Source organism: Ictalurus punctatus, chromosome 19 (genome assembly GCF_001660625.3).
Source record: "Ictalurus punctatus breed USDA103 chromosome 19, Coco_2.0, whole genome shotgun sequence".
NCBI lineage: Eukaryota > Metazoa > Chordata > Actinopteri > Siluriformes > Ictaluridae > Ictalurus > Ictalurus punctatus.
Genome location: NC_030434.2, coordinates 24,101,438 through 24,126,437, shown reverse-complemented (window position 1 = coordinate 24,126,437; position 25,000 = coordinate 24,101,438). Strand labels below are relative to the sequence as shown.

At 41.3% G+C, this 25,000-nt stretch overlaps 2 protein-coding genes and 1 long non-coding RNA gene across 7 annotated transcripts in view; 1 reads left to right on the top strand and 2 right to left on the bottom strand.

Moving 5' to 3' along the window:
• bcat1 (branched chain amino-acid transaminase 1, cytosolic) overlaps positions 1-16,348 on the bottom strand; it is a 42,870-nt gene extending 26,522 nt beyond the window's left edge. Inside the window, exons 1-8 of one of the 5 annotated variants that reach the window (XM_017494374.3) lie at positions 16,130-16,348; positions 9,960-10,004; positions 7,708-7,908; positions 5,242-5,352; positions 4,877-4,996; positions 4,018-4,178; positions 2,396-2,538; positions 1,327-1,412 (exon numbers count right to left, since the gene is read on the bottom strand). In XM_017494374.3, the coding sequence (XP_017349863.1) occupies positions 1,327-1,412; positions 2,396-2,538; positions 4,018-4,178; positions 4,877-4,996; positions 5,242-5,352; positions 7,708-7,908; positions 9,960-10,004; positions 16,130-16,165 (903 nt within the window). In that variant the 5' untranslated portion in view covers positions 16,166-16,348. Of the gene's footprint in view, positions 1-1,326; positions 1,413-2,395; positions 2,539-4,017; positions 4,179-4,876; positions 4,997-5,241; positions 5,353-7,707; positions 7,909-9,959; positions 10,005-11,726; positions 11,748-16,129 lie in introns of those variants that run through there. The other 4 variants (XM_017494376.3, XM_017494378.3, XM_017494377.3 and 1 more) reach the window with 4 other exon arrangements.
• Positions 16,349-20,284: 3,936 nt separating this feature from the next.
• LOC108279844 (uncharacterized) lies at positions 20,285-21,760 on the bottom strand. Its single transcript, XR_001815622.3, has 3 exons — positions 21,676-21,760; positions 20,842-20,900; positions 20,285-20,383 (listed from the first exon to the last, which is right to left on the bottom strand). It is a non-coding gene; the product is annotated as an uncharacterized LOC108279844 (long non-coding RNA).
• Positions 21,761-23,202: 1,442 nt separating this feature from the next.
• The window catches only part of lrmp (lymphoid-restricted membrane protein), a 40,849-nt gene continuing 39,051 nt past the window's right edge, over positions 23,203-25,000 (top strand). The window contains exons 1-3 of the mRNA XM_017494373.3: positions 23,203-23,830; positions 24,231-24,341; positions 24,756-24,936. Of these exons, the coding sequence (XP_017349862.1) occupies positions 23,218-23,830; positions 24,231-24,341; positions 24,756-24,936 (905 nt within the window). The 5' untranslated portion in view covers positions 23,203-23,217. The remainder of the gene's footprint in view (positions 23,831-24,230; positions 24,342-24,755; positions 24,937-25,000) is intronic.

Genomic DNA, 25,000 nt, shown 5'->3' with positions numbered 1-25,000 from the left:
TATTTTTAATTGGAATTTTAATATTTCACTCTCATTTGCTTTGATAAATCTATTTTCAACTAAATACGCAAAACAGTTACACTCAGGACGTTAAGGACAAAAACGTCCCCATTGAAACCCATTCAAACTGCAAATATTTAATCCCTGTAATGTTTAAGCATAAAATCATGCATTCTGTGTGAATAGGCTTTTATTTTGTTGACGAGGTTTCAAAACATTTTAAAAATGTAAAAATTAATGTTTAGTAATTATGAAAATTGTATAAATTGATGCTGGGGGGAAAAAATCAAAGTCGGTAAAAGTGGGGGGATAAAAAATCAGATATAATATTTCTATGACAGTTTTTGGACATGGACATTTTTGTCCTTAAGGACCCGAGCGTTAGATTATTTTTAAATTAAAAAGAAAAAATTTTTTTTAATCTGACACTTCATAAAAAATACGAACGCATCAGAATAAATGTTGTTGTTGTTGTTGTTAATCACGGACGTATCCAAGACTGTAATAATCAAAGAAAAAAAATATATCTGCTTAGCATTTAGTATATGGAAAATAATGAATATTTTTCTTTCTTTTTTTTGCATTACAAAAAATTCCCCATCTGTGGCATTATGTAAATAAACCAGCATTTAAAGGGTTACAATTCTGGAAATGAATGAATGTTTGGTCATTATGATCAGAACTGATGCTGGTAAAAAAAAATAAAAATTAAATAATAATAAAAAAAAATGGACGTAAGTGAAAGTGTAAAAAAAAAATTTTCATAAGTAATATTTTTATGACAGTTTTTGGGCATGGACATTTTTGTCCTCTACGGCCCCGAGCGTAACTTATTTTAATATTCTTATTTATAATATTATTTTATTTTAATTGACGCACAAGGGTTAAAATAGCTAATGATTATTTCTTTAATGCTATATTTCATCCACAAACCCTTATCCATCATGGTATGTATTTTTCGCAGGAGTGTATTCCACCAAATGAGACTCAGAGACACACACGGCCCCTCCGTGACCATCTCTTTAATCAGCTTTCGTCCAATCTTTCACATCTTATGAAGAGAAAGTGTTTCTGTAACGTGACTGGAGTGTGACCGAGACGACTCGGACGCTTCAGATGTAAGAGGTCTTTCCAGGTTTTCTTTTTGATGAGCGAATAAATCAAGCGGCGCGACGGTCATTTGGGAAGCGTGTTAATAGTGGTGCGAATTAAAATCCAATCACATGGACCGATCCCTTAGAGACGAACCGGATTCAAGAGGGAATCTGAGAGGTCAGATCTAGGTGAACGTGAGCATGTGGTCATGTGATGAGTATCAGGTCTTACCCATTTGCGTGCGAGCTCCAGGATGCTTTGGCGTGTGATGCCGGGTAGAATGATCCCGTCCAGAGGAGGCGTGGCCAGCTCTTCCTCTGAAACACAAAACCAAACTAAACTAAACCCCACTGATGACACAATTAAACTTTATTCTGGGATGTTCTCGTGGTACAGGAGTTGCCCTCTCTCTCTCTCTCTCTCTCTGTCTCTCTCTCTCTTTCTGTCTGTTTCTGTCCCTCTTTCTCTCTCTCTTTCTGTCTCTGTTTTGTCCTTCCCTCTCTGTTTTTGTCCCTCTTTCTCTCTCTTTGTCTCTCTCTCTCCTTCTGTCTCTATCTCTTTCTGTCTCTGTTTTTGTCCCCCCCCTCTCTCTCTGTCTTCCTCTCTCTTTCTGTCTCTCTCATTCTCTGTTTTTGTCCCTCTTTCTCTCTCTCTCTTTCTGTCTCTGTTTTTGTCCCTCTCTTTCTCTCTGTCTTCCTCTCTTTCTGTTTTTGTCCCTCTTTCACTCTCTCTCTTTGTCTGTTTTTGTCCCTCTCTCTGTCTGTCTTCCTCTCTTTCTGTTTTTGTCCCTCTTTCTCTCTCTCTCTTTCTGTCTCTGTTTTTGTCCCTCTCTCTCTCTCTGTCTTCCTCTCTCTTTGTTTTTGTCCCTCTTTCTCTCTATCTCTTTCTGTCTCTGTTTTTGTCCCTCTCTCTCCATCTCTCTTTCTCTCTATCTCTTTCTGTCTCTGTTTTTGTTCCTCTCTCTCCATCTCTTTGTCTCTCTGTCTCTGTTTCTCTCTCTTTCTGTCTCTGTTTTCATCCTTCTTTCCCTAAATTTTTATTGTTTATGAATTTTGTCATTTATCAACAGGAAATACATCAATAAAAATATACATTAGCTCTTTTTTTTTTATCTTTTACACTAGATAAGTTTGTTTTTGTTTGTTTGTTTTAAAAAAAAAAAAAAAGGAAAAGAGAATATATTAAACTATTGCACAAAACTGCTACCAATATTCACTGATAAAAATCCGAAAGAATAAAGCCTTGTATTTCTTTTGATAGAAACAGGAACAGGAAGTGTTTGAGAAGAGTGCTTCAGCACCTCCATCCTGGTTGATCCAGTAGAGGAAGAGGTTCATGGTGCCGACCTCCGTGATCTGGTGATCGTCTCCGTACAGCCACAGAACCTGCTGACATCCGAATCCCACCGCCTCGTCCTGAGCCAAGATACACGCCCCGTAGTTCCTGAGAGGAAACTACAGTCTGTCACACTGTACTGTACTGTCCCACACACACACACACACACACTGTACTGTACTGTCCCACACACACACACACACACTGTACTGTACTGTCCCACACACACACACACACACACACACTGTACTGTACTGTCCCACACACACACACACACACACACACACACACACACACACAGTACTGTACTGTCCCACACACACACACACACACACACACACACACACACACACAGTACTGTACGGTCCCACACACACACACAGTACTGTACTGTACTGTCCCACACACACACACACACACACACACACAGTACTGTACTGTCCCACACACACACACACACACACACACACACACACACACACACACACACACACAGTGTACTGTACTGTCCCACACACACACACACACACACACACACACACTGTACTGTCCCACACACACACACACACCCACACACACACAGTACTGTACGGTCCCACACACACACACAGTACTGTACTGTACTGTCCCACACACACACACACACACACACACACAGTACTGTACTGTCCCACACACACACACACACACACACACACACACTGTACTGTCCCACACACACACACACACACACACACACACACAGTACTGTACTGTCCCACACACACACACACACACACACACACACAGTACTGTACTGTCCCACACACACACACAGTACTGTACTGTACTGTCCCACACACACACACACACACACACACACACACACAGTACTGTACTGTCCCACACACACACACACACAGTACTGTACTGTCCCACACACACACAAACCAAATCATACAACAAATCATAGACCAAATCATACGCCGAATCATACCCTGAATCATATACTGAATCATACACTGAATCATACACTGAATCATAGAGCGAATCTTACACCAAGTCATAGACTGAATCATACACTGAATCATACACTGAATCATATACTGAATCATACACTGAATCATACACTGAATCCTACACTGAATCATACACTGAATCATATACTGAATCATACACTGAATCATAGAGCGAATCTTACACCGATTCATAGACCGAATCATACACTGAATCATACACTGAATCATAGACCGAATCATACACTGAATCATACACTGAATCATACACTGAATCATACACTGAATCATACACTGAATCATAGAGCGAATCTTACGCCAAGTCATAGACCGAATCATACACTGAATCATACACTGAATCATAGACAGAATCATACCCTGAATCATATACAGAATCATACACTGAATCATAGAGCGAATCTTACACCGAGTCATAGACCGAATCATACACTGAATCATACACTGAATCATCGACACAATAGGGACAACCTGCTTCGTCTTTATCGTCTTTTTCCATCTGTGTGTGTGTGTGTGTGTGTGTGTGTGTGTGTGTGTGTGTGTGTGTGTGTGTGTGTGTGTGTGTTACTCTCACGCTCCCAGTTTGCAGTCTCCCGTCCCTCCTTTCCAGGCTCTGATGTACTTGGAGTCGGCCCACAGGGACACAGAGTTGCTTGCTGTACTGAAGTAGGAGCCAACTGGACTGAGGATCACAAACAGTAAGGCACGCGAGGCCTTCTTCACACCTAATGAAGACTAATCTCACACACACACACACACACACACACACACACACACACACACGGGATGAGGTTTTGGTGTTAGTATGCAGGGTTGGTTGTTGTTTTATATTATTGTAAAACTGTGTACTTTCAGAAGTTGATCTTTTATCCCGTGTCTACACGAGATTAGGAGATTTGTTCTGGGGTTCACGAGCGAAACACACCTACCTTACCTGTAGGTACATGATGTATGCTTAGATCAGAAACAGGTGGAACAATCGTACATTTATTAACTAGCCTACTGGGACACCTGCGACACATGAAGGCATCTTCTGATACTTGTGCTCACGCACAGTCTGAAGACTGTTGAAGGGTCTGTTTCAACAGAGGGTGGTGCAACAGAAACGTGCTATTTCATCAGGAGATTGCGAGATCAAATCCTGAGGGTGCCATAGCCAACCGTGCCCAGGAGCCAAAAGAGCAAATAACATGACCGTGCTCTCTGCATAGGAGGGGCATTCTCTCTCTCTCTCTCTCTCTCTACCCTGTCAATCACAACCAGCCAATCGCAGACGTCTGTGAGCTCGTGTATGCGGCAGATAGCGCCATCTTCCGAGTGTGATACGCCGTCCTGCACGAGTAGCGGTTCGAACGTGTCTCTGACGAAGCCCTGACCCTCGGCGGTTGGTAGCTGTGGTATGAAAGCGAGGCGGTGGAGGTTTTGTCGCTCACCTCGGTGCCCAGGAACGTCGGGCGGATATAGAGGCTCGCCGAGTCCGAACGAGAAACCCAGTCCTGATCCAATTCCACCAGCTTCCTGATACACTCCAGAAACTCAGCGCCGTCGAAACTCTGCAGGAAAAGAGATCAGACACAACACTCGGTACATTCGACACGGACGTTTGGGTGCGTCATGTCGTTTACAGTGTCCTGGGTATACAGAGTTCTGCTGTATGTCCTAGATCAAGCATCAACGCTGCTTAAAGCTATTTAACTTATTAACTAATCGTTATAGACGATAGAAGAAAGCAGCGCCGTGGTGTGATGAACGCTACGCATTGAAACAGGTGACGCACGGACGGACAGGAAGCACTCACGGGTAGACAGGCTCTGTGTGCAGACTTTAACATGCGCTCCATGTTCAGCATGGGCCTGAAGAGACGAACTCGGTCATCCTGTCCGCGGTACGCCTTCATGCCCTCGAACAGCTACAAACAAAACAGAGCACTCACGTCATCATGTGCGTCAACAAACACCAAACTCAAGGGCACGGACAGACGGCGGTCAAAGTACACGTCCGCCTTGTACGAAACGCCGTGTGTTGCACATAGGGGTGTAGTCACATGAAACCTTGCATGGTTTGAGAGCGTTTGTTCAACTTGTTAATACACAGGTCGAATTTCCCCTAGATGGAGTATACATCTATACACAATAAACTGTCCTCCTTGCACATTAGCATGGCTATAGATATATACTGGATGATACCATACACGTAGGTTTACTATTCATATTATATCTATTCTATGCATACATCTTTACATCGTCGATATTTATTTAACGTCATCGTATTTTATATTTAGTTTACGCTTACTTCATTTACTGCGTGTATTTCGTGCCTTGGTTTTTAGGTATGCTGCTGGAACACGACCGTTTCCCCTTGGGATCGATAAAACGTTATATTAGCTCGTCTGAGCTTATAATATCATCTAAATCATCCCCATTTAAATCGAGCACTTGTCATTATACAGTATGAAGTGCAAACTAATAAAACCGACTCAACAAATAGAGCTTAGACCCCTTTCATTCGAAGGGAAATTCCCAAAATGGCCGGAGATCGCAGTGAACGTCGTCTTAAAACCAGTAATCTTCCAACCAGTAAGACCTGGTAGATACCTTCTCAGTATACGCCGATGACAGGAACAAGACGTGACGCTTTTTGGTGTTTTTTGGTAAGTTGCTGAGTTCCTAGCACATACGCAGACTACGGACGTCATTTTATGGTCACGTGACCTACTAATCGGCTACGTCCCCTACAACGAGCGCTTACAATAAAGTTCAATTCTTTTGTTTTTGTTATACACTGAAGATCAAAAGATGAATATGAGATGATAGAGCAGAATTTTAGTTTTCAGTCCCTCATATTTACATCCAGATGTGATGCCTTAAACGACTTAGAACAATCGCAGCTTTTGTTTGGACCCACCCATTTTTTCAAGTGATCAACAATGCTGTAACACGTCCCCGACGGGTGTTTCCTGTTGCCCAGGTGTGCCCTGTTAGATTGACCCCTTTAAACCGTTAATAGCTTTGAATGTCTATTTTTGGTTCGAGCCCTGGGTTTCACCTGTGAAGACTGCGCTTGTTGTTATAAAGGATAAACCGACATGAAGACCAAAGAGATGATATGCAAGAAAGGTGAGCCATTATGAAGCTGAGAAAAGAGGGAAAATCTATCAGAGCCATTGCACAAACAATGCAAAGATTTGGAATGCCCTGAGAAGATCGAAACCACCAGTGGTGTACTAACAACCAGACATGAAACAGGTCGGCCATGGAAAACAACAGCTGCTGATGACAGAAACATTGTAAGAGCTGGGAAGGAAAAACAGAAAACAACAGTCAGTGACATCACCAATAACATCCAAAGGACAGGGGTGAAGGTCTCACAGTCCACCATTCGAAGAAGAGCAGAAATATAGAGGCCATACCACAAGATGCAAACCACTCATCGGCGTCGAGAATCGGAAAGCCGGACTGAAATTAGCAAAGAAATGAGCCACAAAAGTTCTGGAACCAAGATGAACCTCTACCCAAGTGATGGAAAGGCCAAAGTGTGGAGAAAGAAAGGATCTGCTCATGATACAAAACATACGAGCTGATCTGTGAAGCATGGTGGAGGTAGCGTCATGGCTTGGGCTTGCACGGCTGCTTCTGGAACATTCTTCATCAGTGGGGAAAAAGTGGAAGGTTTTAGACTGGCCGAGTCAATCGCCAGATCTTACCCCGACTGATCTGCATTTCATAAATAAAGAGAGAGAGACAGAAGGAGAGAGAGAGACAGAAGGAGAGAGAGAGACAGAGAGAAAGAGGGACAAAAACAGAAAGAGAAATAGAGAAAGAAGGACAAAAACAGAGAGGGAAGGACAAACAAGCAACTACTGCAAGAGGGTGCTGTAAAAGCCTGGAAAAGCTTCCCAAAAGAAGAACCTGACAGTTTGGTGACGTCACTGAGGCTCAGGCTTGATGCGGTTATCGCAAGCAAGTGATTTCTAACCAGATATTAAGTGTAAGTTACTTCAATTTACATTAAGACTAGCTGTTCCTATACTTTTGCTCACCTAAAAATGACATGGTCCGGCACAAAAGGTGCTATGTTCTACAGCAAGTCGTTAAACACATCTAGAAATGAAAGCTCAAATTCTCATCTATCGTCTCAGATTCATTCGAAATTCAAACAATTGGCCTCGCTGTTCCAATATTTTCAGAGGGGAGTGTATTATGTAATCTGTGTGTGTGTATGTGTGTGTGTGTGTGTGTTTGTGTGGTGTTGTTAGATCACCCACCTGCACGGCGTAATGCAGAGCAGAACAGGCGGGATGAAGGCTCAGGTTTCCAAATGGCTGAATCCGAGGTTTTTCCCAGCCCCCTTCACTGCTCCACTCGATGAGCAGCATGTGGTCTGTGAACACGGTACCGAAGGACAAGTTCTCTGACTCGGGTTTAGGTTTACGGCTCTCGCACTGCTGGACCACTGTGTCTGCTGCCTGAAACAAACGAGCCCACAAACAAACAAAAAATTTCGGTGGGGGGGAGGATTAACGTCACCTAGTAGTATTCATATGTACATACTGACATAATGACATTTTAGTGACATATTAGTAATAGTATTAGTTTATCTTTAGTTTATATTAGTATCATTTTACAGCAGAAAAGATCATTAATATTACTACTTGACTGTAAAGCATTTCGAGCTACGAAGTATATCAAACATGCTTTATAAAGAAACTTTATAAAACGGTGCTTGGACCCCGCAAATCACTGCTCACTGATTATTTATGGGGCCAAGCACCGACCCGCTTGTTTTCCTTAGGGTATTTCTCCATCTTCTTCTTTTTCTCAGCTAAAACGGATCCACGGATCCACTATACGTGACCATACAATAGCGATATCCATTATATCCCCTCAGACCCAGCACCCTGTATTAACACATCCTCACATACAGCGCAACATAGACTAGATTTTATACATGTTCTTGTTTTCTTTCAGCCTTCTGGAGTTTTTTTTTCCACGCCACCGTCTCCACCGGCTCGCTCATTAGGAATATATTCACTCACTTAAAATCTGTATCCTGTGTTTATATGTTTCTGTAAAGCTACATTGAGACGACGCCCGTTGTTAAAAGCGCTATACAAATAAAACTGAATTGAACTGAAGTGAATGGCAACACACAATCATAAATGATGGAAACTGTTTGGCCTTGAAACAAGCGATTATGCATTTAAATATTCTTTTATTGAAACATCAGGCTGCCAACTTAATTATATACTCTGTAAATAAAGTAAATATCGAATATATGGCGTAGATCAGATATCAAAGAGAAACTTCATCTAATGGTCTTTCTATAGTCTCGCATTCCAACGCTAAGTGTAGTGGGTCTTTCGTAACAACGCATCTAAATAAACCTTTAATTGCTACTCTAAAGCTCTAAAGCTCTTGGACTTTAACCGTCTCACTATAAATACACTAGCTCCAGTGTTTCGCGGCTAATTATCTTCTTTGGCTCACCAGTGAAGCAAAAAAAATAAATAAGCCGGCATACCTGTAGACTTGCACAAGGAAAATAGAGGTAGCTTTGTCTGCTTCCTTTTTTCACACCTCAAAGTTAGCAGGTAGCATTGCCTTAAAGAATCAGTGGCTGAATGCAGGTCGACCTAACCATTAAATCAGCTTCCTAGGGTAAATATTTACCACAAACCTTCTCTAAAGTCCCATTTCACTGTACCTAAAACTAAAAGTCCCATTTACTGTACCTCAAGAGCAGAAGGTGTTTAACTTCACCAAATATAATGTTAATGCTAAAGAAAACCTCTCCAATAAGATGTACGTAGGAACACAGACAGTTTGCAAATCTGAAGTATGCACTAGATGTAACTCATCCCCTCATGTGCACGCATCAATCGATCGTTCATTCGATGGGAAACAGATGTGGGGACGGTCCACATCCCCGCAGTGATTGCGACCACTATTTAGTTGTTAGCATTTCAACGTCCTGATTCCTCGTAATCATCTATCGGAGTCTGAGAGGCAATGCATGAAAGAACAGGGAGGATCTTGACTGACAGGGCTTATGGAGATCTGAGTAAGTGGATTCACTCGACACGGCACTTCTATCCAGCGAGAGACAGGCTTCCTAGGATCCTTACATTACTAGCAAAAAAAAAAAAAAAAAAGAAGAAGGGGGTGGCACTGTGCATACATTCCAGCTATAGCAACCAACATTCCAGCCCCTTAAAGGAACTTTGAGAGGCCCGTCTGACAATGCGGCTGTGTTGGAAATGCTGTGACGAGCTCATATTCGGACTAAACCAAAACCAGACAGCAAGGGGAAGCCGTTTTCTCACTCAAGAGTCGAGTTAGCACCAGAGAAACGTCAAAAATGCTGACTCTGGACTTCCCACTGCAGGCAAGTTCTGAATCATGCAAACTGTTTCGGTTCATCATATCATTAAGACACTGTGCTCCCAAACTTAGCATAGTATAGTCTGAAACAGTATGCTGTTACGAAATCACACTTCAATTAGATTAGAGACATTACCTTAAAGCTAGCCACATCATTACATGAGGGATTTTCGTCTTGGACCTGAAAGGAAAGAAAGCCAACGTCATCACGATATCCTTTCATACTGTAGTAAAAACCTTGGTAATATCACAGCTACTATGCAGTACTTTATTTAAAAACATGTTATATAACATACAGTACCATGAAGTACTACAGTTAAATCCTGGTCATAAAAAAGGTACCATGAAAAGTAACACAACAAAACAATGGTAGTTTTAGATTACCGCAGTAAAGCTACGCTTATATTACAGTATACAACAGTAAAACTGTGTTACTACAGATAGTACTACTAGGTACTATGGAGGATATAGTTACCATTAGATATTGTAGTGAATTCATAGCGGTATATTAAAGGTAGTGTGATGTACCATAGTAAAACTACAGTAACCATTAAGTGCTCTAGTTTAATTGTGGTAGTAATGATGGTACTCGGTCAACACGCCGCTCGGCATTACTGGGGCTGCGAAGAGGAAAGCCATCAAGTCCGCTATGGCGGCTGCACACAGGGCCTCCAGATGGCGGTGGCTTAAGAGGAGCGATTTATGGGCCAGTGCCGCTGGGATACAAGCCAGGGTCTGATCAACCCTGGCGGGGTCACCCGGGTCACGGCGTATGATGTTGAAAGACCCGAAACACCAAATGACATCAGGAACATCACTGAAGATGTGTCCAAGAGCATCCTAGGATGTATCTTTGACGTTACTATAAGGTGATACAGTCGAACAGTGTAGTATTACACTAATACCATAGTCAATCTAGTTACCATGATGTACAGTTAGCATACAGAACTACAACAAGACATATGGTATTATAGATAGTATGAAGCACTACAGTAAAATCATAGTAGTGTCATAGTTACTAAGGAGTGTATATATAAATACTTTTATACTAACTTAATATTTTCATCTATATATATGTATATATATGAGTGATAGTATTAGTGTGATGTAGCACCATGTTAGTATTTTAGATACCATGATGTACTATACTGTAGTTAAACCAGGATCTATACTGTATAAAACAACAGTAGTCTTATACTAACATATTACAAGTACCACAGTGCAACTATTGTAGTAGTATAGTTACCATGAAGTACTAAAGTTAGTATTACTATTAGTACGAAATATCAAATAAAACCATGGTACCATTATAGTAAATGTTAAGTACCATAGTAAAATCTTGGTATGATTACAGTTAGCATAAAGTACAAGAGTAGACCCATAGTTAGTATTATACTGACCGTCATTATACTGACTGCAGTAAAACCAGGGTAATGTTATAGTTACCATGAAGTATTATAGTATGACGTATTATAGTATGAAGTACTATAGTAAGGCTGTAGCAATTTGATAGTCAGCATGAAGTAATACAGTAGAGCCATTACAATATCGTAGCAACTAAACATAACTAAACATGAGGTGGTATGGTGAACTTGAAGTATAATAGTAAAGCTACAGATGTATTATAGTGAACTTGAAGTGCTATAGTACATCCGTGGTAGTAATATAGCCAACGTTAAGAATTACAATAAAGCCATAGCATGACTATAGTAAAGCCATGGCAGTATTTTAGAGTATTAAGTACTATAGTAAAACTATGGTAATATTATACATTGCTGTGAGATGAAACCCATCCCCCCCCAAACACACACCAAAAAAAAAAAAAAAAAGATCTATATAAGGAAAACGGCCAAAAATAATGCAAACAGTTAATTAGCATATTAATTAGCATTAGCAGGCATACCGCCCAACCTCCACGTTGTAAGAGTCAGTGGATGAGTCGGTGATGTTCAGATGAAGTGAAATAAGTGTTTACTAAAATGACTGAACTTTATTTGAAGACTGACTGATAACGTGATTTGTAATGTCTAATATTTGATTTTGTATTTATCTTGGCTAATGGTAAATGTAGATCATTTCCTCATAACATTGCTTCTGGGAATAAAACTCTTTCCCCATACCCAAAGCTAAAGCCCTGTGTTCGGTTATGAGCGGTCTTGCACAAGTCTGCGTTTTTGTTTACAGGAATGCGGCTCAGGTTATCGGAGATCGCTAAGGCTCTGTGAAGTTCTTTCATTGTTCACCACAAACAGCCGGCTTAGGGCCTCCCACCGCTCACATTCTCCTTCATGAATTAATAAAGCACACCAGGTGAGCAGGCATTGTCAAAGTTAATGTACAGCTGATACTGGAAGCCGGTGTACTAGAATCATAGCCTAGTGTATTAAAGTGTGGAAATAACATGTAGACAATACTGACAATACTACAATACTGCCATTGAATTACTCTAGTAGCTATAATACTACCATGGCTTTACTATATTACTTCATGCTCACTATAACACTGCCATGGATTAATTATATTACTCTATAGTAAATATAATACTACCTTAAGTTCACTATATTACTTCATGCTCACTGTTATACTGCCATGGATTGATTATAAGACTTCATAGTATAATAATATCATAGTCATGCAATAGGATTTCAGGCTCCCTGTAATACTGCCTTGGTGGTACTATGGTACTTTATACTCACTGTAATACTGCCTGGGTGGTACTATGGTACTTCATGCTCACTATAATACTGCCTTGGTGGTACTATGGTACTTTATACTCACTGTAATACTATCATGGTGGTACTATGGTACTTTATACTCACTATAATACTGTCTTGGTGGTACTATGGTACTTTATACTCACTATAATACTATCATGGTGGTAATATGGTACTTTATACTCACTATAATTATGCCTGGGTGGTACTATGGGACTTCATACTCACTATAATTATGCCTTGGTGGTACTATGGTACTTTATACTCATTATAATTATGCCTTGGTGGTACTAGGGTACTTTATACTCACTATAATTATGCCTTGGTGGTACTATGGTACTTTATACTCACTATAATTATGCCTTGGTGGTACTATGGTACTTTATACTCATTGTAATTATGCCTTGGTGGTACTATGGTACTTTATACTGACTATAATACTATCATGGTGGTACTATGGTACTTTATACTCACTATAATTATGCCTTGGTGGTACTATGGTACTTTATACTCACTATAATTATGCCTTGGTGGTACTATGGTACTTTATACTCACTATAATTATGCCTTGGTGGTACTATGGTACTTTATACTCACTATAATTATGCCTTGGTGGTACTATGGTACTTTATACTCACTATAATACTATCATGGTGGTACTATGGTACTTTATACTCACTATAATACTATCATGGTGGTACTATGGTACTTTATACACACTATAATTATGCCTTGGTGGTACTAGGGTACTTTATACTCATTATAATTATGCCTTGGTGGTACTATGGTACTTTATACTCACTATAATTATGCCTTTCTGGTACTATGGTACTTTATACTCACTATAATTATGCCTTGGTGGTACTACGGTACTTTATACTCACTATAATACTATCATGGTGGTACTATGGTACTTTATACACACTATAATTATGCCTTGGTGGTACTAGGGTACTTTATACTCACTGTAATACTATCATGGTGGTACTATGATACTTTATACTCATTATAATTATACCTTGGTGGTACTATGATACTTTATACTCACTATAATACTGCCTTGGTGGTACTATGGTACTTTATACTCACTATAATTATGCCTTGGTGGTACTATGGTACTTTATACTCACTATAATTATGCCTTTCTGGTACTATGGTACTTTATACTCACTATAATTATGCCTTGGTGGTACTACGGTACTTTATACTCACTATAATACTATCATGGTGGTACTATGGTACTTTATACACACTATAATTATGCCTTGGTGGTACTAGGGTACTTTATACTCATTATAATTATGCCTTGGTGGTACTATGGTACTTTATACTCAATATAATTATGCCTTGGTGGTACTATGGTACTTTATACTCACTATAATTATGCCTTGGTGGTACTATGGTACTTTATACTCACTATAATTATGCCTTGGTGGTACTATGGTACTTTATACTCACTATAATTATGCCTTGGTGGTACTATGGTACTTTATACTCACTATAATTATGCCTTGGTGGTACTATGGTACTTTATACTCACTATAATTATGCCTTGGTGGTACTATGGTACTTTATATTCACTATAATACTATCATGGTGGTACTATGGTATTTTATACTCACTATAATACTATCAGGGAAGTACTATGGTACTTTATATCCACTATAGTACTTTCTGCTCTCTATAACGCTACCATGGCTTTATTATGCTACATCACAGTCACTAATATTGCATTGGCTTTACTGAAGTATTGCATACTCATTATAATACTAGCGTATCTTTACTATAGTACTTCATGCGCATTATAACGCTACCATGGGTATACTATTGTATTTCACAGTCACTACTATACTGCCCTGGATTTTCACTACACACATATACTGCTACATTACAGGGGGGAAAATGTGTTTTTTTCTTACATCTACATGTGAAATGGTGTTTTACGTTTCATAAGTATTTGCACATATTTCATGTTATTTCTCTCCCCCCTTAGTCTATAATTCCATTTGAACACATGAAAATGTAATAACAGTGACATGAAAACAAATCTATGGGGGGGGGGGGGGGGGGGGGGGGATACCATAAATCATTTCATACATGAAAGTCTCCAAACCACATACATTTTTCTGTAAGGAATTAGAATATGAACACAACAGAGGCTTGATCTGGAGTAGATTTTTTTTTAACCGTGTCACGTGTGTCAGCTTGCATACTGCAGCCTACTTAACTAGAGTTATTCTTGTAACGTGGCTACACCCTAAAGCACACTACAGTCAGTATGTGAAAACACTATAAAAAGTTACAAACTTACCAACATTTTTTTTTATCTCCTACAGCCTATTATTATTACTGAAGTACACTGGATTATACATGCAGTATAAATATGTAGTGCAAATAAATTACACCCAGTACACTGTACAAAATGTCCAGAGAATCAAAAACCTTTCAGTTATACGGTATAGCTGAAGACTGGAAAAAGACCAGGTGTTGTCTTTTCCATCTGTTCAGTTTGAGTGTAGCCTCAGACTCCCGTTCTCTGCTGACAGGAGTGGAACTTCTCTGCGTTCGGACATGCCTTTTTGCTCACCACGGTTGTAAAGCGTGATCATTTGAGTTTCCGTCAGATCGAACCGGTCTGGTCATTCTCCTCGGACGTCTCTCGCAGACAAAGCGTTTCTACACAAGAACCCTCTACGTTAGAGCATAGTGAATTTCTTCGCTACATCCCAAGCTGGGGTTAGAGCGCAGGGTCAGCCATGATACAGCTAGACCACAGAGGGTTAAGAGCGCTGGAGCTTGAACCCCTGACCTTCTGATCAGTAACCGCTGTTGCACCACCACTCCACTGCCCCTAACCTTTCCGTGCAAACTCTAAAGTCACGGAGAACGTCCCCAAAGTCTGACTGCATGGATAAACATGGTACTGGTGTTCCTAATAAAGTGGACAGTGAGTGTATGACCGTGCATACAGTACACACGTGGTTTGAGATGAAGGACACCCTAATAACAAGTTATGTAATAGCATGTTACGAATAGAAAAGAGAAAAAAGGAAAAAAAAAACAAGAAGAAGAAATACAGAAATGAATTCTTTAAACAAAACTAAAAACATGGGTAAGCACATAAAAAAAACTACCTTATGGGACATGCATAATAATTCACACATAGTACATTCATCATTTCTGAGGAGCTCTCAGTAGGGTGATCTAACATTTCTGACACACTGGTGAATATGGTAGTAGTCCACGTGTCTATTTTTAACAGGCTATCTATGGCTCCATCTCCTCCCAGCTGAATTATTATTATTATTATTAGAAAGCCTGGAATAATCTGCACATTATTATTATTATTATTATTATTATTATTATTATTATTATTATTATTATGTGACCGTGTGTGCAGCATGCAGAACCAAAGAACGAACACTGAGACAAAAAAAAATCCAGCACGCACGTGACGTCGGGATAACGCTAGATCTCCCTAATCCGCTATTCGGTAAACACAGGGACAGACTGTAGCAGCGCGCGCGTGTCGTGTTTGTCACCGTCACAGCGCGCGTGGTGTTAATGATACATATAAGAATGAAGAGTTTACCTGAGGAGACCGCGCGCTCGCTGAACCGCTCGCCATGATGATGATGATGTGGTGGTGCGCAATGGTGGAGGCGCGAGCTCGGACCGATTACACACGTCAACCCCCGTCTCGCGCTGCCTCACGCGAGCTTTAAACCGTCCGAAAAACAAGCGCACGCGACCCTGTGCGTGCACAATAAGCAAATCAGAAAGCAGGCTTCGTGCTTCGTCACGTTTATGATTTATTCCGGTTTACTCCCTTCAGATTCCTTTTTTTTTTTTTTTTTTTTTTTTTTTAATAGGCTGCATTTTTTTTTCCTTCACGTGCAAACAATTACACACTTCCATTGCATCATCCGCCATTCCTGCATGCACACTGCAACTCCTAAGCAGGGTAACATTCCATATGATCTGCCCAGACAGCGAGTACACGTTGTACTGTATGCATTGCAGTATTGTCAAAGCACCATTTTGTGACCATGTGGCCATTTTATTAGGTACACCTGAGGTACTGTATGTTTAGATATAATAAACATGCGTGCTCACACCATGGTAGAGATCAGACGGAATTATTGGCCAGGGATTATGATTGATTTGAGTGAGTCGATTCTTGTAAACCGACTCGTGTTAAAGCAGCAGTGTGTAACTTTCGGGCGCGTTCGACAGTCCCTGCAGGACTCGATTTCTTGATTTGGCCGCGGCAGAAATCAACGCCAAACTCAAATATAAACGCAAACTCGCTGAAAATATTCGGAGGAGTTTACAGTGCTTTTAGTTGTCACGTGACGTCGTCATAATGACGCGCATTCAGCCGAAGCGCTCTTCGATTCACGTGTGTCGAGAGTGAGTGAAGCTAAAAGGTCTCGTTTACCGACAAACGTCACCGTGCAGAACAATTTCGCAAAAGTTGCAAGTTCGCCAATTCGAGTAGTTTTCTAGAGGACAAAAAGCACACGCACACACACACAAAAACAACCTTGTTGCACGTTGCATCTCAATTTTTTAAAAGGCGAGCATTTTTGGCCACAACAATCACGACGACAACAACAACAAAAAAAAGGAAACTCTGTGAAATCCTGTATGGAATGTTTAGAGCAGTAGGCTGGAGTTCATTTTCGAGGGCGTAGTGGGGGGGGGTGAGTAAATATGCTAAATAAAAATCACCCAGAGCTCGTTATGTACGAATAAATTGATCAATGTGACGCTCTCATACATATTGGAAGGATGTAGAGTAAGCAGTAGTGGAATCGGCGGTGGTGGTATTCAGAATCTCATTTAATTACTTTAATTACTTTACCCTTAACTTATTAATAACTGAATAAGGAAATAAAATGCCTTTTTTTAAACATGAAAATTATTAAAACAACATGCTACTAGTGGGGAAACAACATCTTAGCATATAACACCAGATCTACACGTCTTTTTCTCTTCGTGTACTTCATGAACTGTCACCTCAATATCTCTATACTATAGCTAGCTGGTTTTTCAATCCAACAACAACGTGAGGAAAAATGCATGATCCTGATTGGATGATCCTGTTTCACCATAGCAGCTCTTAGCCAATAAAATGTGATTAAACAAACTAATGTGTATCTTTGGTGTTTTTTTGTTTTTTTTTGGCTGTTCAATTTGTAGGACTCTTCATGATGACCTTTCATTAACATCAATATAGCGCAATTATTTATAGTCCCAAATCCCTCTAGCTGTACACCTCTGTTTTTTTTTTTTTTGTTTTAATAGATTTTGTAGGTGGAATTTCTGAACAGAAATGTGATCTAGGCTCCCGAGTGGCGCTGTTGTCTCGTAGAGGAGAACTAACTAGTGGGTGAGACTAAACTAGGAGAAAACATCCTGAAAATGATGGCTCCGCCCATTCTGCTATGTAGAGCGAGTGTAATCGCTGAGTACAATTTTGTTTGATTTGAGGTCAAAATGGGCAAGAGATGTTATTTGTAGCAGGAAGGCTTCTGGTCGGCGGTGAAATAAATGCTTTGGTACACAATTTGCCGGACGCTATCAATTCAATTCGGTTCGGTTTGATTTGTATAGCGCTTATAATATTAGACGATGTCACAAAGCAGCTTTACAAAAAGGTCGAAATTCCAGATCTACATGTTACATTTAGCAATTTTACCTTAATGAGCAAGCCAGAGGCGACGGTGGCGATTAGGAAAAACTAGTAAGTAAGTCAATTTTATTTCTAAAGCACACTTAAACACAGCAAAGCTGACCAAAGTGCTGAGCAGAATAAAACCAACAAATAAAGACAGACAATAGACAAAAATGTAAAAAATGAGATTAAAATGCCTGGGAGAAGAGATACGCTTTCAGCCTCTTTTTAAAAATGATTATAGAAGGTGCGAGGCAGATGTCCAATGGCAATTGATTCCATAAACGAGGGGCGGAGACTGAAAAAGCTCCACCCCCTTTAGTTTAGAAACGGGATCGAGGGACATACAGAAGAAACCTTCTGAAGATCTTAAAAATCTGCTAGATGAACGTGGTGTGAGAAGATCTTTGAGAGAAGGAGGAGCTTAAATCATTAAGAGTTTTAAAGACGAAGAACAGAATCTTAAACCGGATCCCAAAATGGACCGGGAGCCGATGGAGCGATACTAAAATTAGGGTGACATGATCATATTTCTTTGGCCTGGTCAACAGCCTTGCAGCTGCATTCTGAACCATCTAGAGGCAAGCAAGAGATGACTGAGGAAGACTCAAGTACAACGTGTTACAATAATCTAAGCGCGATGTGATACAATCATGAATAACCTTCTCCAAATCTCCGAAAGACAAAAATGTTTTAAGTTTAAGAAATAATCCGTAGTTGATAAAAATTCTTCTTAACGACTGAATTTATTTGCTTGGTTAAGCATAATTCTGAGTCCAGGATGATACCAAGGTTCCTAACCTGGGAAGACATTGAGGGGAAATGATTATGAAGCTCATTAATGAGACCATCTCTCAATCTCAGAGGACCAAAAACAATTATTTCGGTTCTGTCTTCATTAAGTTCGAGGAAATTGTTTGTTAACCAATTTTTAATATCGTCAAGACAGTCCAACAATGACTAAATTCAGTCACCAGCTTTCAGCGGTATATACAACTGGGTGTCATCAGCATATAAATGAAGAGAGACATTGTGCACCTTAATAAAATTCCCCGACGGACGCATATATAAGTTAAATAGAAGTGGGCCCAGAATGGAGCCTTGAGGTACACCACTAATAATAGGAGCAGAAGATGAGGAAGATCAGGACTTGTCCTTAAGATATGGGTTGAACCATTATAAGGTGGTACCCTTGATACCAATCAAATGCTCTAAGTGCCAAAAAAGAATGTTATGGTCTACAGTATCAAAGGCAGCTGTAAGATCTAGTAGCACAGCATTTTTTCCAGCATCCACTGCCAGTAAAATGATAAGTGATAAGCAGTGAAACCAGATTGTAAAGGTTCCAAGATTGCTGAATTTAAAAACAAGATCAATTGTGACTGCACAACTTCCTCTAACAGCTTCGACAGAAACGACAGCGTAGAGACAGGCCGATAATTATTAAAGCAACCTTCATCCAAACCCTGTTTCTTAAGCAAAGGTTCGGGACCACCCCAGCATTCAAAGATGAATTTGTCAGCACCTGGGTACTGGGGCCAATTACGGAAAAAGTTGCTTTTATAATCTCAGAGGGAACAAGTTATTTTTATCTGGTTAACCAGATCACACAGTTCCTTTAGAGAAACATGTTGAAAATGATCAAAGGAAACCGGAATAGCCAGCGAATTCAGGGTCAGGTCTGAGAACTGTGAAGTGAAGGAAGAACGAATGGCTGTTACTTTATCAACCAAAACCATAAAAAAAAAATCTCTCATAAAGTTCACCCGAGGATTCCCCGTGGAATTGGCAACTCTTGAATTAACCATGGGGAATAAAATCTTAGGTCTATGACAGTGTGTAGTCATTAAATCTGAAAAATACCTAGACCTAGCTGAAAAACTCCGTGAGATGACGTGAGGAAGAAACCTCGAGAGGAACCAGACTCAACAGGGTGTCCCAAAAATATGACTAAGTATGCCAGCACCACATTGTTTGTGCCTTCATGGACGTCCACTTCTTTAGTTGGTCTTTTTGAATTTGTGAATAAGTTCGGCAACAGTGTGGTGTGTGATGTACTTGCCATGTTTCCTGGTAAAGTCCATCACAACCTTCCGACAGCTTCCCGATCCGGCCATGAGAACGAGTTCAATATGTTCTTCTTTTTGTCAAAGGCGTTCTTAAAGTCTATGTGAAAAAAGTATAAAAAGGTTTGGAAGACATTTTTCTAGAAAACAAAAGCTATTGTCTCCTTATGTATGGAGACTTTTGGGACACTCTGTGTATCAGTAAAACCATGGTAACCGTAGGAACACCCACTAATACAGTGATTTTAGATGCGCAAGGTGAAAAAGAGAATTAACGCACTGTAAGAGAATTAAACTCGCAAATATTGGCATAAAATGGCCGACACAGAGGCACAGTGGGTAGCGTCGCAACCTCAGAGCTTCAGGCTCCCTGGTTTGAACCGGAGCTTGATTTCCTGTCTATATGTCCATGTGGGTTTCCTCCAGGTTCTCCGGTTTCCTCCCACCTCTCAAAAACGTGCAGCAGGTGAATTGGCTAAGCGAAACGGCCTTTCGCTGTGAATGTGTGTCTATGATGCCATGCGACGGACCGGCATTACATTCAAGGTGAATTCTTACCTTCACTCCTGACGTTCCTGGGACAGGCTCCGGGATCCGTTACCAGGACGCAGCTCTTACTGAAGATAAAGAAATTAATATTTGCATTTAAACCAGTCCAGCGTGTCCCCCGCCTTATACCCCATGCTACCTGGGATAGGCTCCAGGTTCCCCGCGACCCTGTAAGGATAAGCAGGACAGAAAATGGATGGATATTTGCATTTAAATGGAATATGGAAAATCTTAAATAAGACATTTGCATCCTTTTACAGAATTAAATACAGGGGTCACTCCATTCGTCTGAGAGGTCATAAATTCCATCCTAATGATCTTTTAAACAAATCTTTAATAATAATAATAATAATAATAATCCATCTTCTATATAACCTGGAGTCTATCCCAGGGAGCATGGGGTACAAGGTGGGGTACACCCTGGACAGGGTGCCAATCCATCACAGGACACAATCATACACACATTCACACACCCATTCATACACTACAGACACTTTGGACACGCCAATCAGCCTACCATGCATGTGTTTGGACTGGGGGAGGAAACCGGAGTACCCGGAGGAAACCCCCGCAGCACGGGGAGAACATGCAAACTCCACACACACACACACACACACACACACACACACACACACACACACACACACACACACACACAGGGCCACGGTGGAAATCGAACCCCTGACCCTGGAGGTGTGAGGCGAAAGTGCTAACCACTAAGCTAATAATAATAATAATAATAATAAATACAGCTTTTTTAAAACTGTATGAAAACAGTAAACAACAAACCAAACAAACAAACAAACAAACAAACAAAACCCACGAACAGACCCCAAAACAAACCGAAGCGTTGTCCTTATTCTCGCACTTGTCCGCACGCGCGAGTCGACACATCAAAGATTCCCTCTAGCAAAGAGCCGACTCTTTCGCGAATCATTCGTCAGTAATCGCACGTGCGACCCTCTCAGGGCCTATTAATCAGATGCGTTCAAGCGCGCGGGTTGTTCTTAAAGTGCACGTGAACTGCTTGGGCGTCGCAACATAAGCAAACGTGTTTGTTTGTTCGTTTGAGATCCTGTGATTTTATGTCTGATTTAAGATTATATAGACTTAAAAAAAAAAAAAATACAAATAAGCCTGAACTGACATTTCACTAAAGTCATCAAGAGCATTAAAAAGGCAAGTATGGAGCAGATTATGTATTAAACTGGATGAGGCTGAAGTGTTTAGAGTGTGCATGGTGGTGATGAGGATGAGGATGATGATGATGAGGAGGAGGATGAGGAGGAGGAGGAGTGTGCATGTTATTTCAGTGTAGTATTGCCGTATTGCATTTGTTTTTGTGTGAGCTGCAGCTTCACTGAAGTGGCCTTGACCTATAATTTAGGTTTCCCTTTTATTGCTGTGTTCTTTTTTTTGAACTCCTTGTGGGTTTGGGGTATTGTTTTGCACAGGAAGTTATTCCTCTCTAGCTGAGTGTATATGTTACACTCTGAGCCTTTTTTTTTTTTTTTTTTTTGGTATTTTGACACAAATCAAAATCAAAAACGTCTCTCCTCCATTCATGTTTTTTCATCATAGACTGAAAATGAGTTCGTTCTTAATTTTTAACCAGTGCCATCACTGTAGTTATTGAAAGGACGTGGTGTGATTCTGGTTATTTCTCTGTAATTATTGTGCTTTTTATCCTCTGTTTTATATGAAAACCTTTCATTTTACGTTGGCATCAGAGCCTGGACTGACTGACTCGTCACTCTGACATGACCCAAGAAATGTCCTCGTAGATGGTTTCTCTAGCTATCCTGCACGTTTAGACAATGGCTATATTGGACGATTTCTCATCTGGACTCCATTGACCATCCTCTAAATCCGGGGTGTCCGATCTTATCCGGAAAGGGCCGGTGTGGGTGCAGGTTTTCATTCGATTCGAGCAGGAGCTACACCCGATTCCACCTGTTTAATCAGTTGTTCTTGGCTTTCAATAGACTCGGGTGTGGCTCCTGCTCGGTTGGAATGAAAACCTGCACCCACACCGGCGCTTTCCGGATAAGATTGGACACCCCGGCTCTAAATGATGTATTTTGGCCTAGTCATAAAAAAAACCCCTGTCCTATAACAATGAAGCTAACTTCATAATGGAAAACCGTCGACGTGCGTTAAATAACCAGATATCGTGTATGTTTTGAGATTTCAAATCATCTAAAGAGCCTTTACGATTTGAACGTGATCCGTATCAGATGTGAAAAAAAAAATCCCATCCACGCTGCAGCTATATCGTATCCGTGTCGGAAGTCAGCGAGGAATCCGATTTTGTTTGGCAGTGGAAATGCGGCCTAAGTTTGTGTATTGCGTGTCGTTCGCTTCAGATCGAGGCTTCCCTCAGCCATGGAGTTCAGAGTGACCCCGAGGCGCCACAACCCCGTCGACAGCATCTGCCGCAAGCTACAGACGATCCAGCGGCGTGACCGTGAGCCCAACTCTCCTTTCCAGATCCCCAAACTGCAGTCGAGCAGCTACGACAGTCCGCACACGGGTCTGAGACGCAACATGGACACCATCCTGAAGAAGCGCAAAGGCGATACGGAGCAGAACAGCTCACCGCTCGTGCTCACTCCCGGTGCGTCCCGCAGCTCAGGAAGGACCCCGTGTGTCCCCGTGACACCCCTCAGTCCTGTTAACGCCACTTACACCGTCACCAGCACGCTGGGTAAGCGGGTGGAGAAGGGCGGCGTAGCACCGGGGCACAGCCGAGCCTGGCAGCTTAGCTGCTCCACACCTGCTCTCAAGAACGGTGAAACTCGCTTCAGCTCCACACCTGCTCTCCAGAACGGTGACTCGTGCTTCAGCTTCTCCCCGAGCGAGACGGACCGGAGCAAAGCACCAGCGCACGGCCTGCTCTCCTACAACCTTAACTTTTGCTCCTCAGATGCCTCCACGATATTAGACTGCGAGCTGCCTTATCCAGCCCTGGTGGTCAAGAGACTGTCAATGGGAGATGGTACATGCGCCAAAAATCACTACTGTGGCTAACAGATGAATTACATTAATACTCCAGATGTTTTCAGCTTCATTTCTGCCCATTACATTTGTACTTATATTTTTATATATGTAGAACTTTGTATAATGTATAATCCTTCCCAGTGATAAAGTAGTCCTGATAAAGATCTGTCGTTTTTATTTATAGATATATCTGACTGACTGTTTTTGCATAACCCTTTGCTGGTGCCCCGACATCTGCCCCTACACCTCTATTATAACTGACTTTTGAATAAACAGATGTTCTGTTCTCCAGCATGTAGAGAGAATGATCAGTGATGGTAGATACGTTTTTAAACGCTGGAGTATTCCTTTAAACCGAGGCGTAATCGATGTCGGGGTGTGTTTTTGTGTTCCGTCAGGTGCTTCGTTGCCATCTGAGCCCAAGAAAGAGAGTTTGTCCGAGGTCAGTCTGATTTGTGAAGAGGACCTGCTCGACACCATTTTTCAGGCCTGCGATACCCAGTGCAGAGGTAGCCTACCACACACCCACACACACACACACACACACACACACACACACACACACACACACACACACACACACACACACACGTTGCCAGTCACGGTCACTATTTCAAGGTTTAAAATTGAAAACTGAAAGCATTTCAGTGTGTATGAGTGCCAAAAACGCTCTTCATCGAGTTAAGCTTATTGACAGCAGCGAGTAAGTTTATTCTTCGCGCTAGACATAAAGCCTGTCAATAGGCGGCTTGTCCCTCTACGAGTGCGTAATAAACGACGTTACCTGCTCACATGACTGACGTTTCTAGTTGAGTCAAAACACCGATGGCAAAATGATTAACGATTGATAAAATTTTTGTGCTTTGTGTATCTCGGCCTGAGCACCATCACGGGGAATAACCCTGGCTTGAACTTTCCTGTAGGTAAGGTGTACGTGTCTCACATCGTGGACTACCTGAGACACACGACGAGTCGTAGCTCTGAGGACAGCGGCCTGGAGGAGCTGTGTAACATGCTGGACCCCGAACACAAGGACATCTCCATCGACCTGGACACCTACCATGCCATAATGAAGGAGTGGATCGAAGACTGCCGCAATCAGGTGTACGTACAAGTCCACGCGTAGCGTCGTGACTCGAGAGAATGTGACGCGGGTTAGCAGGGTGCT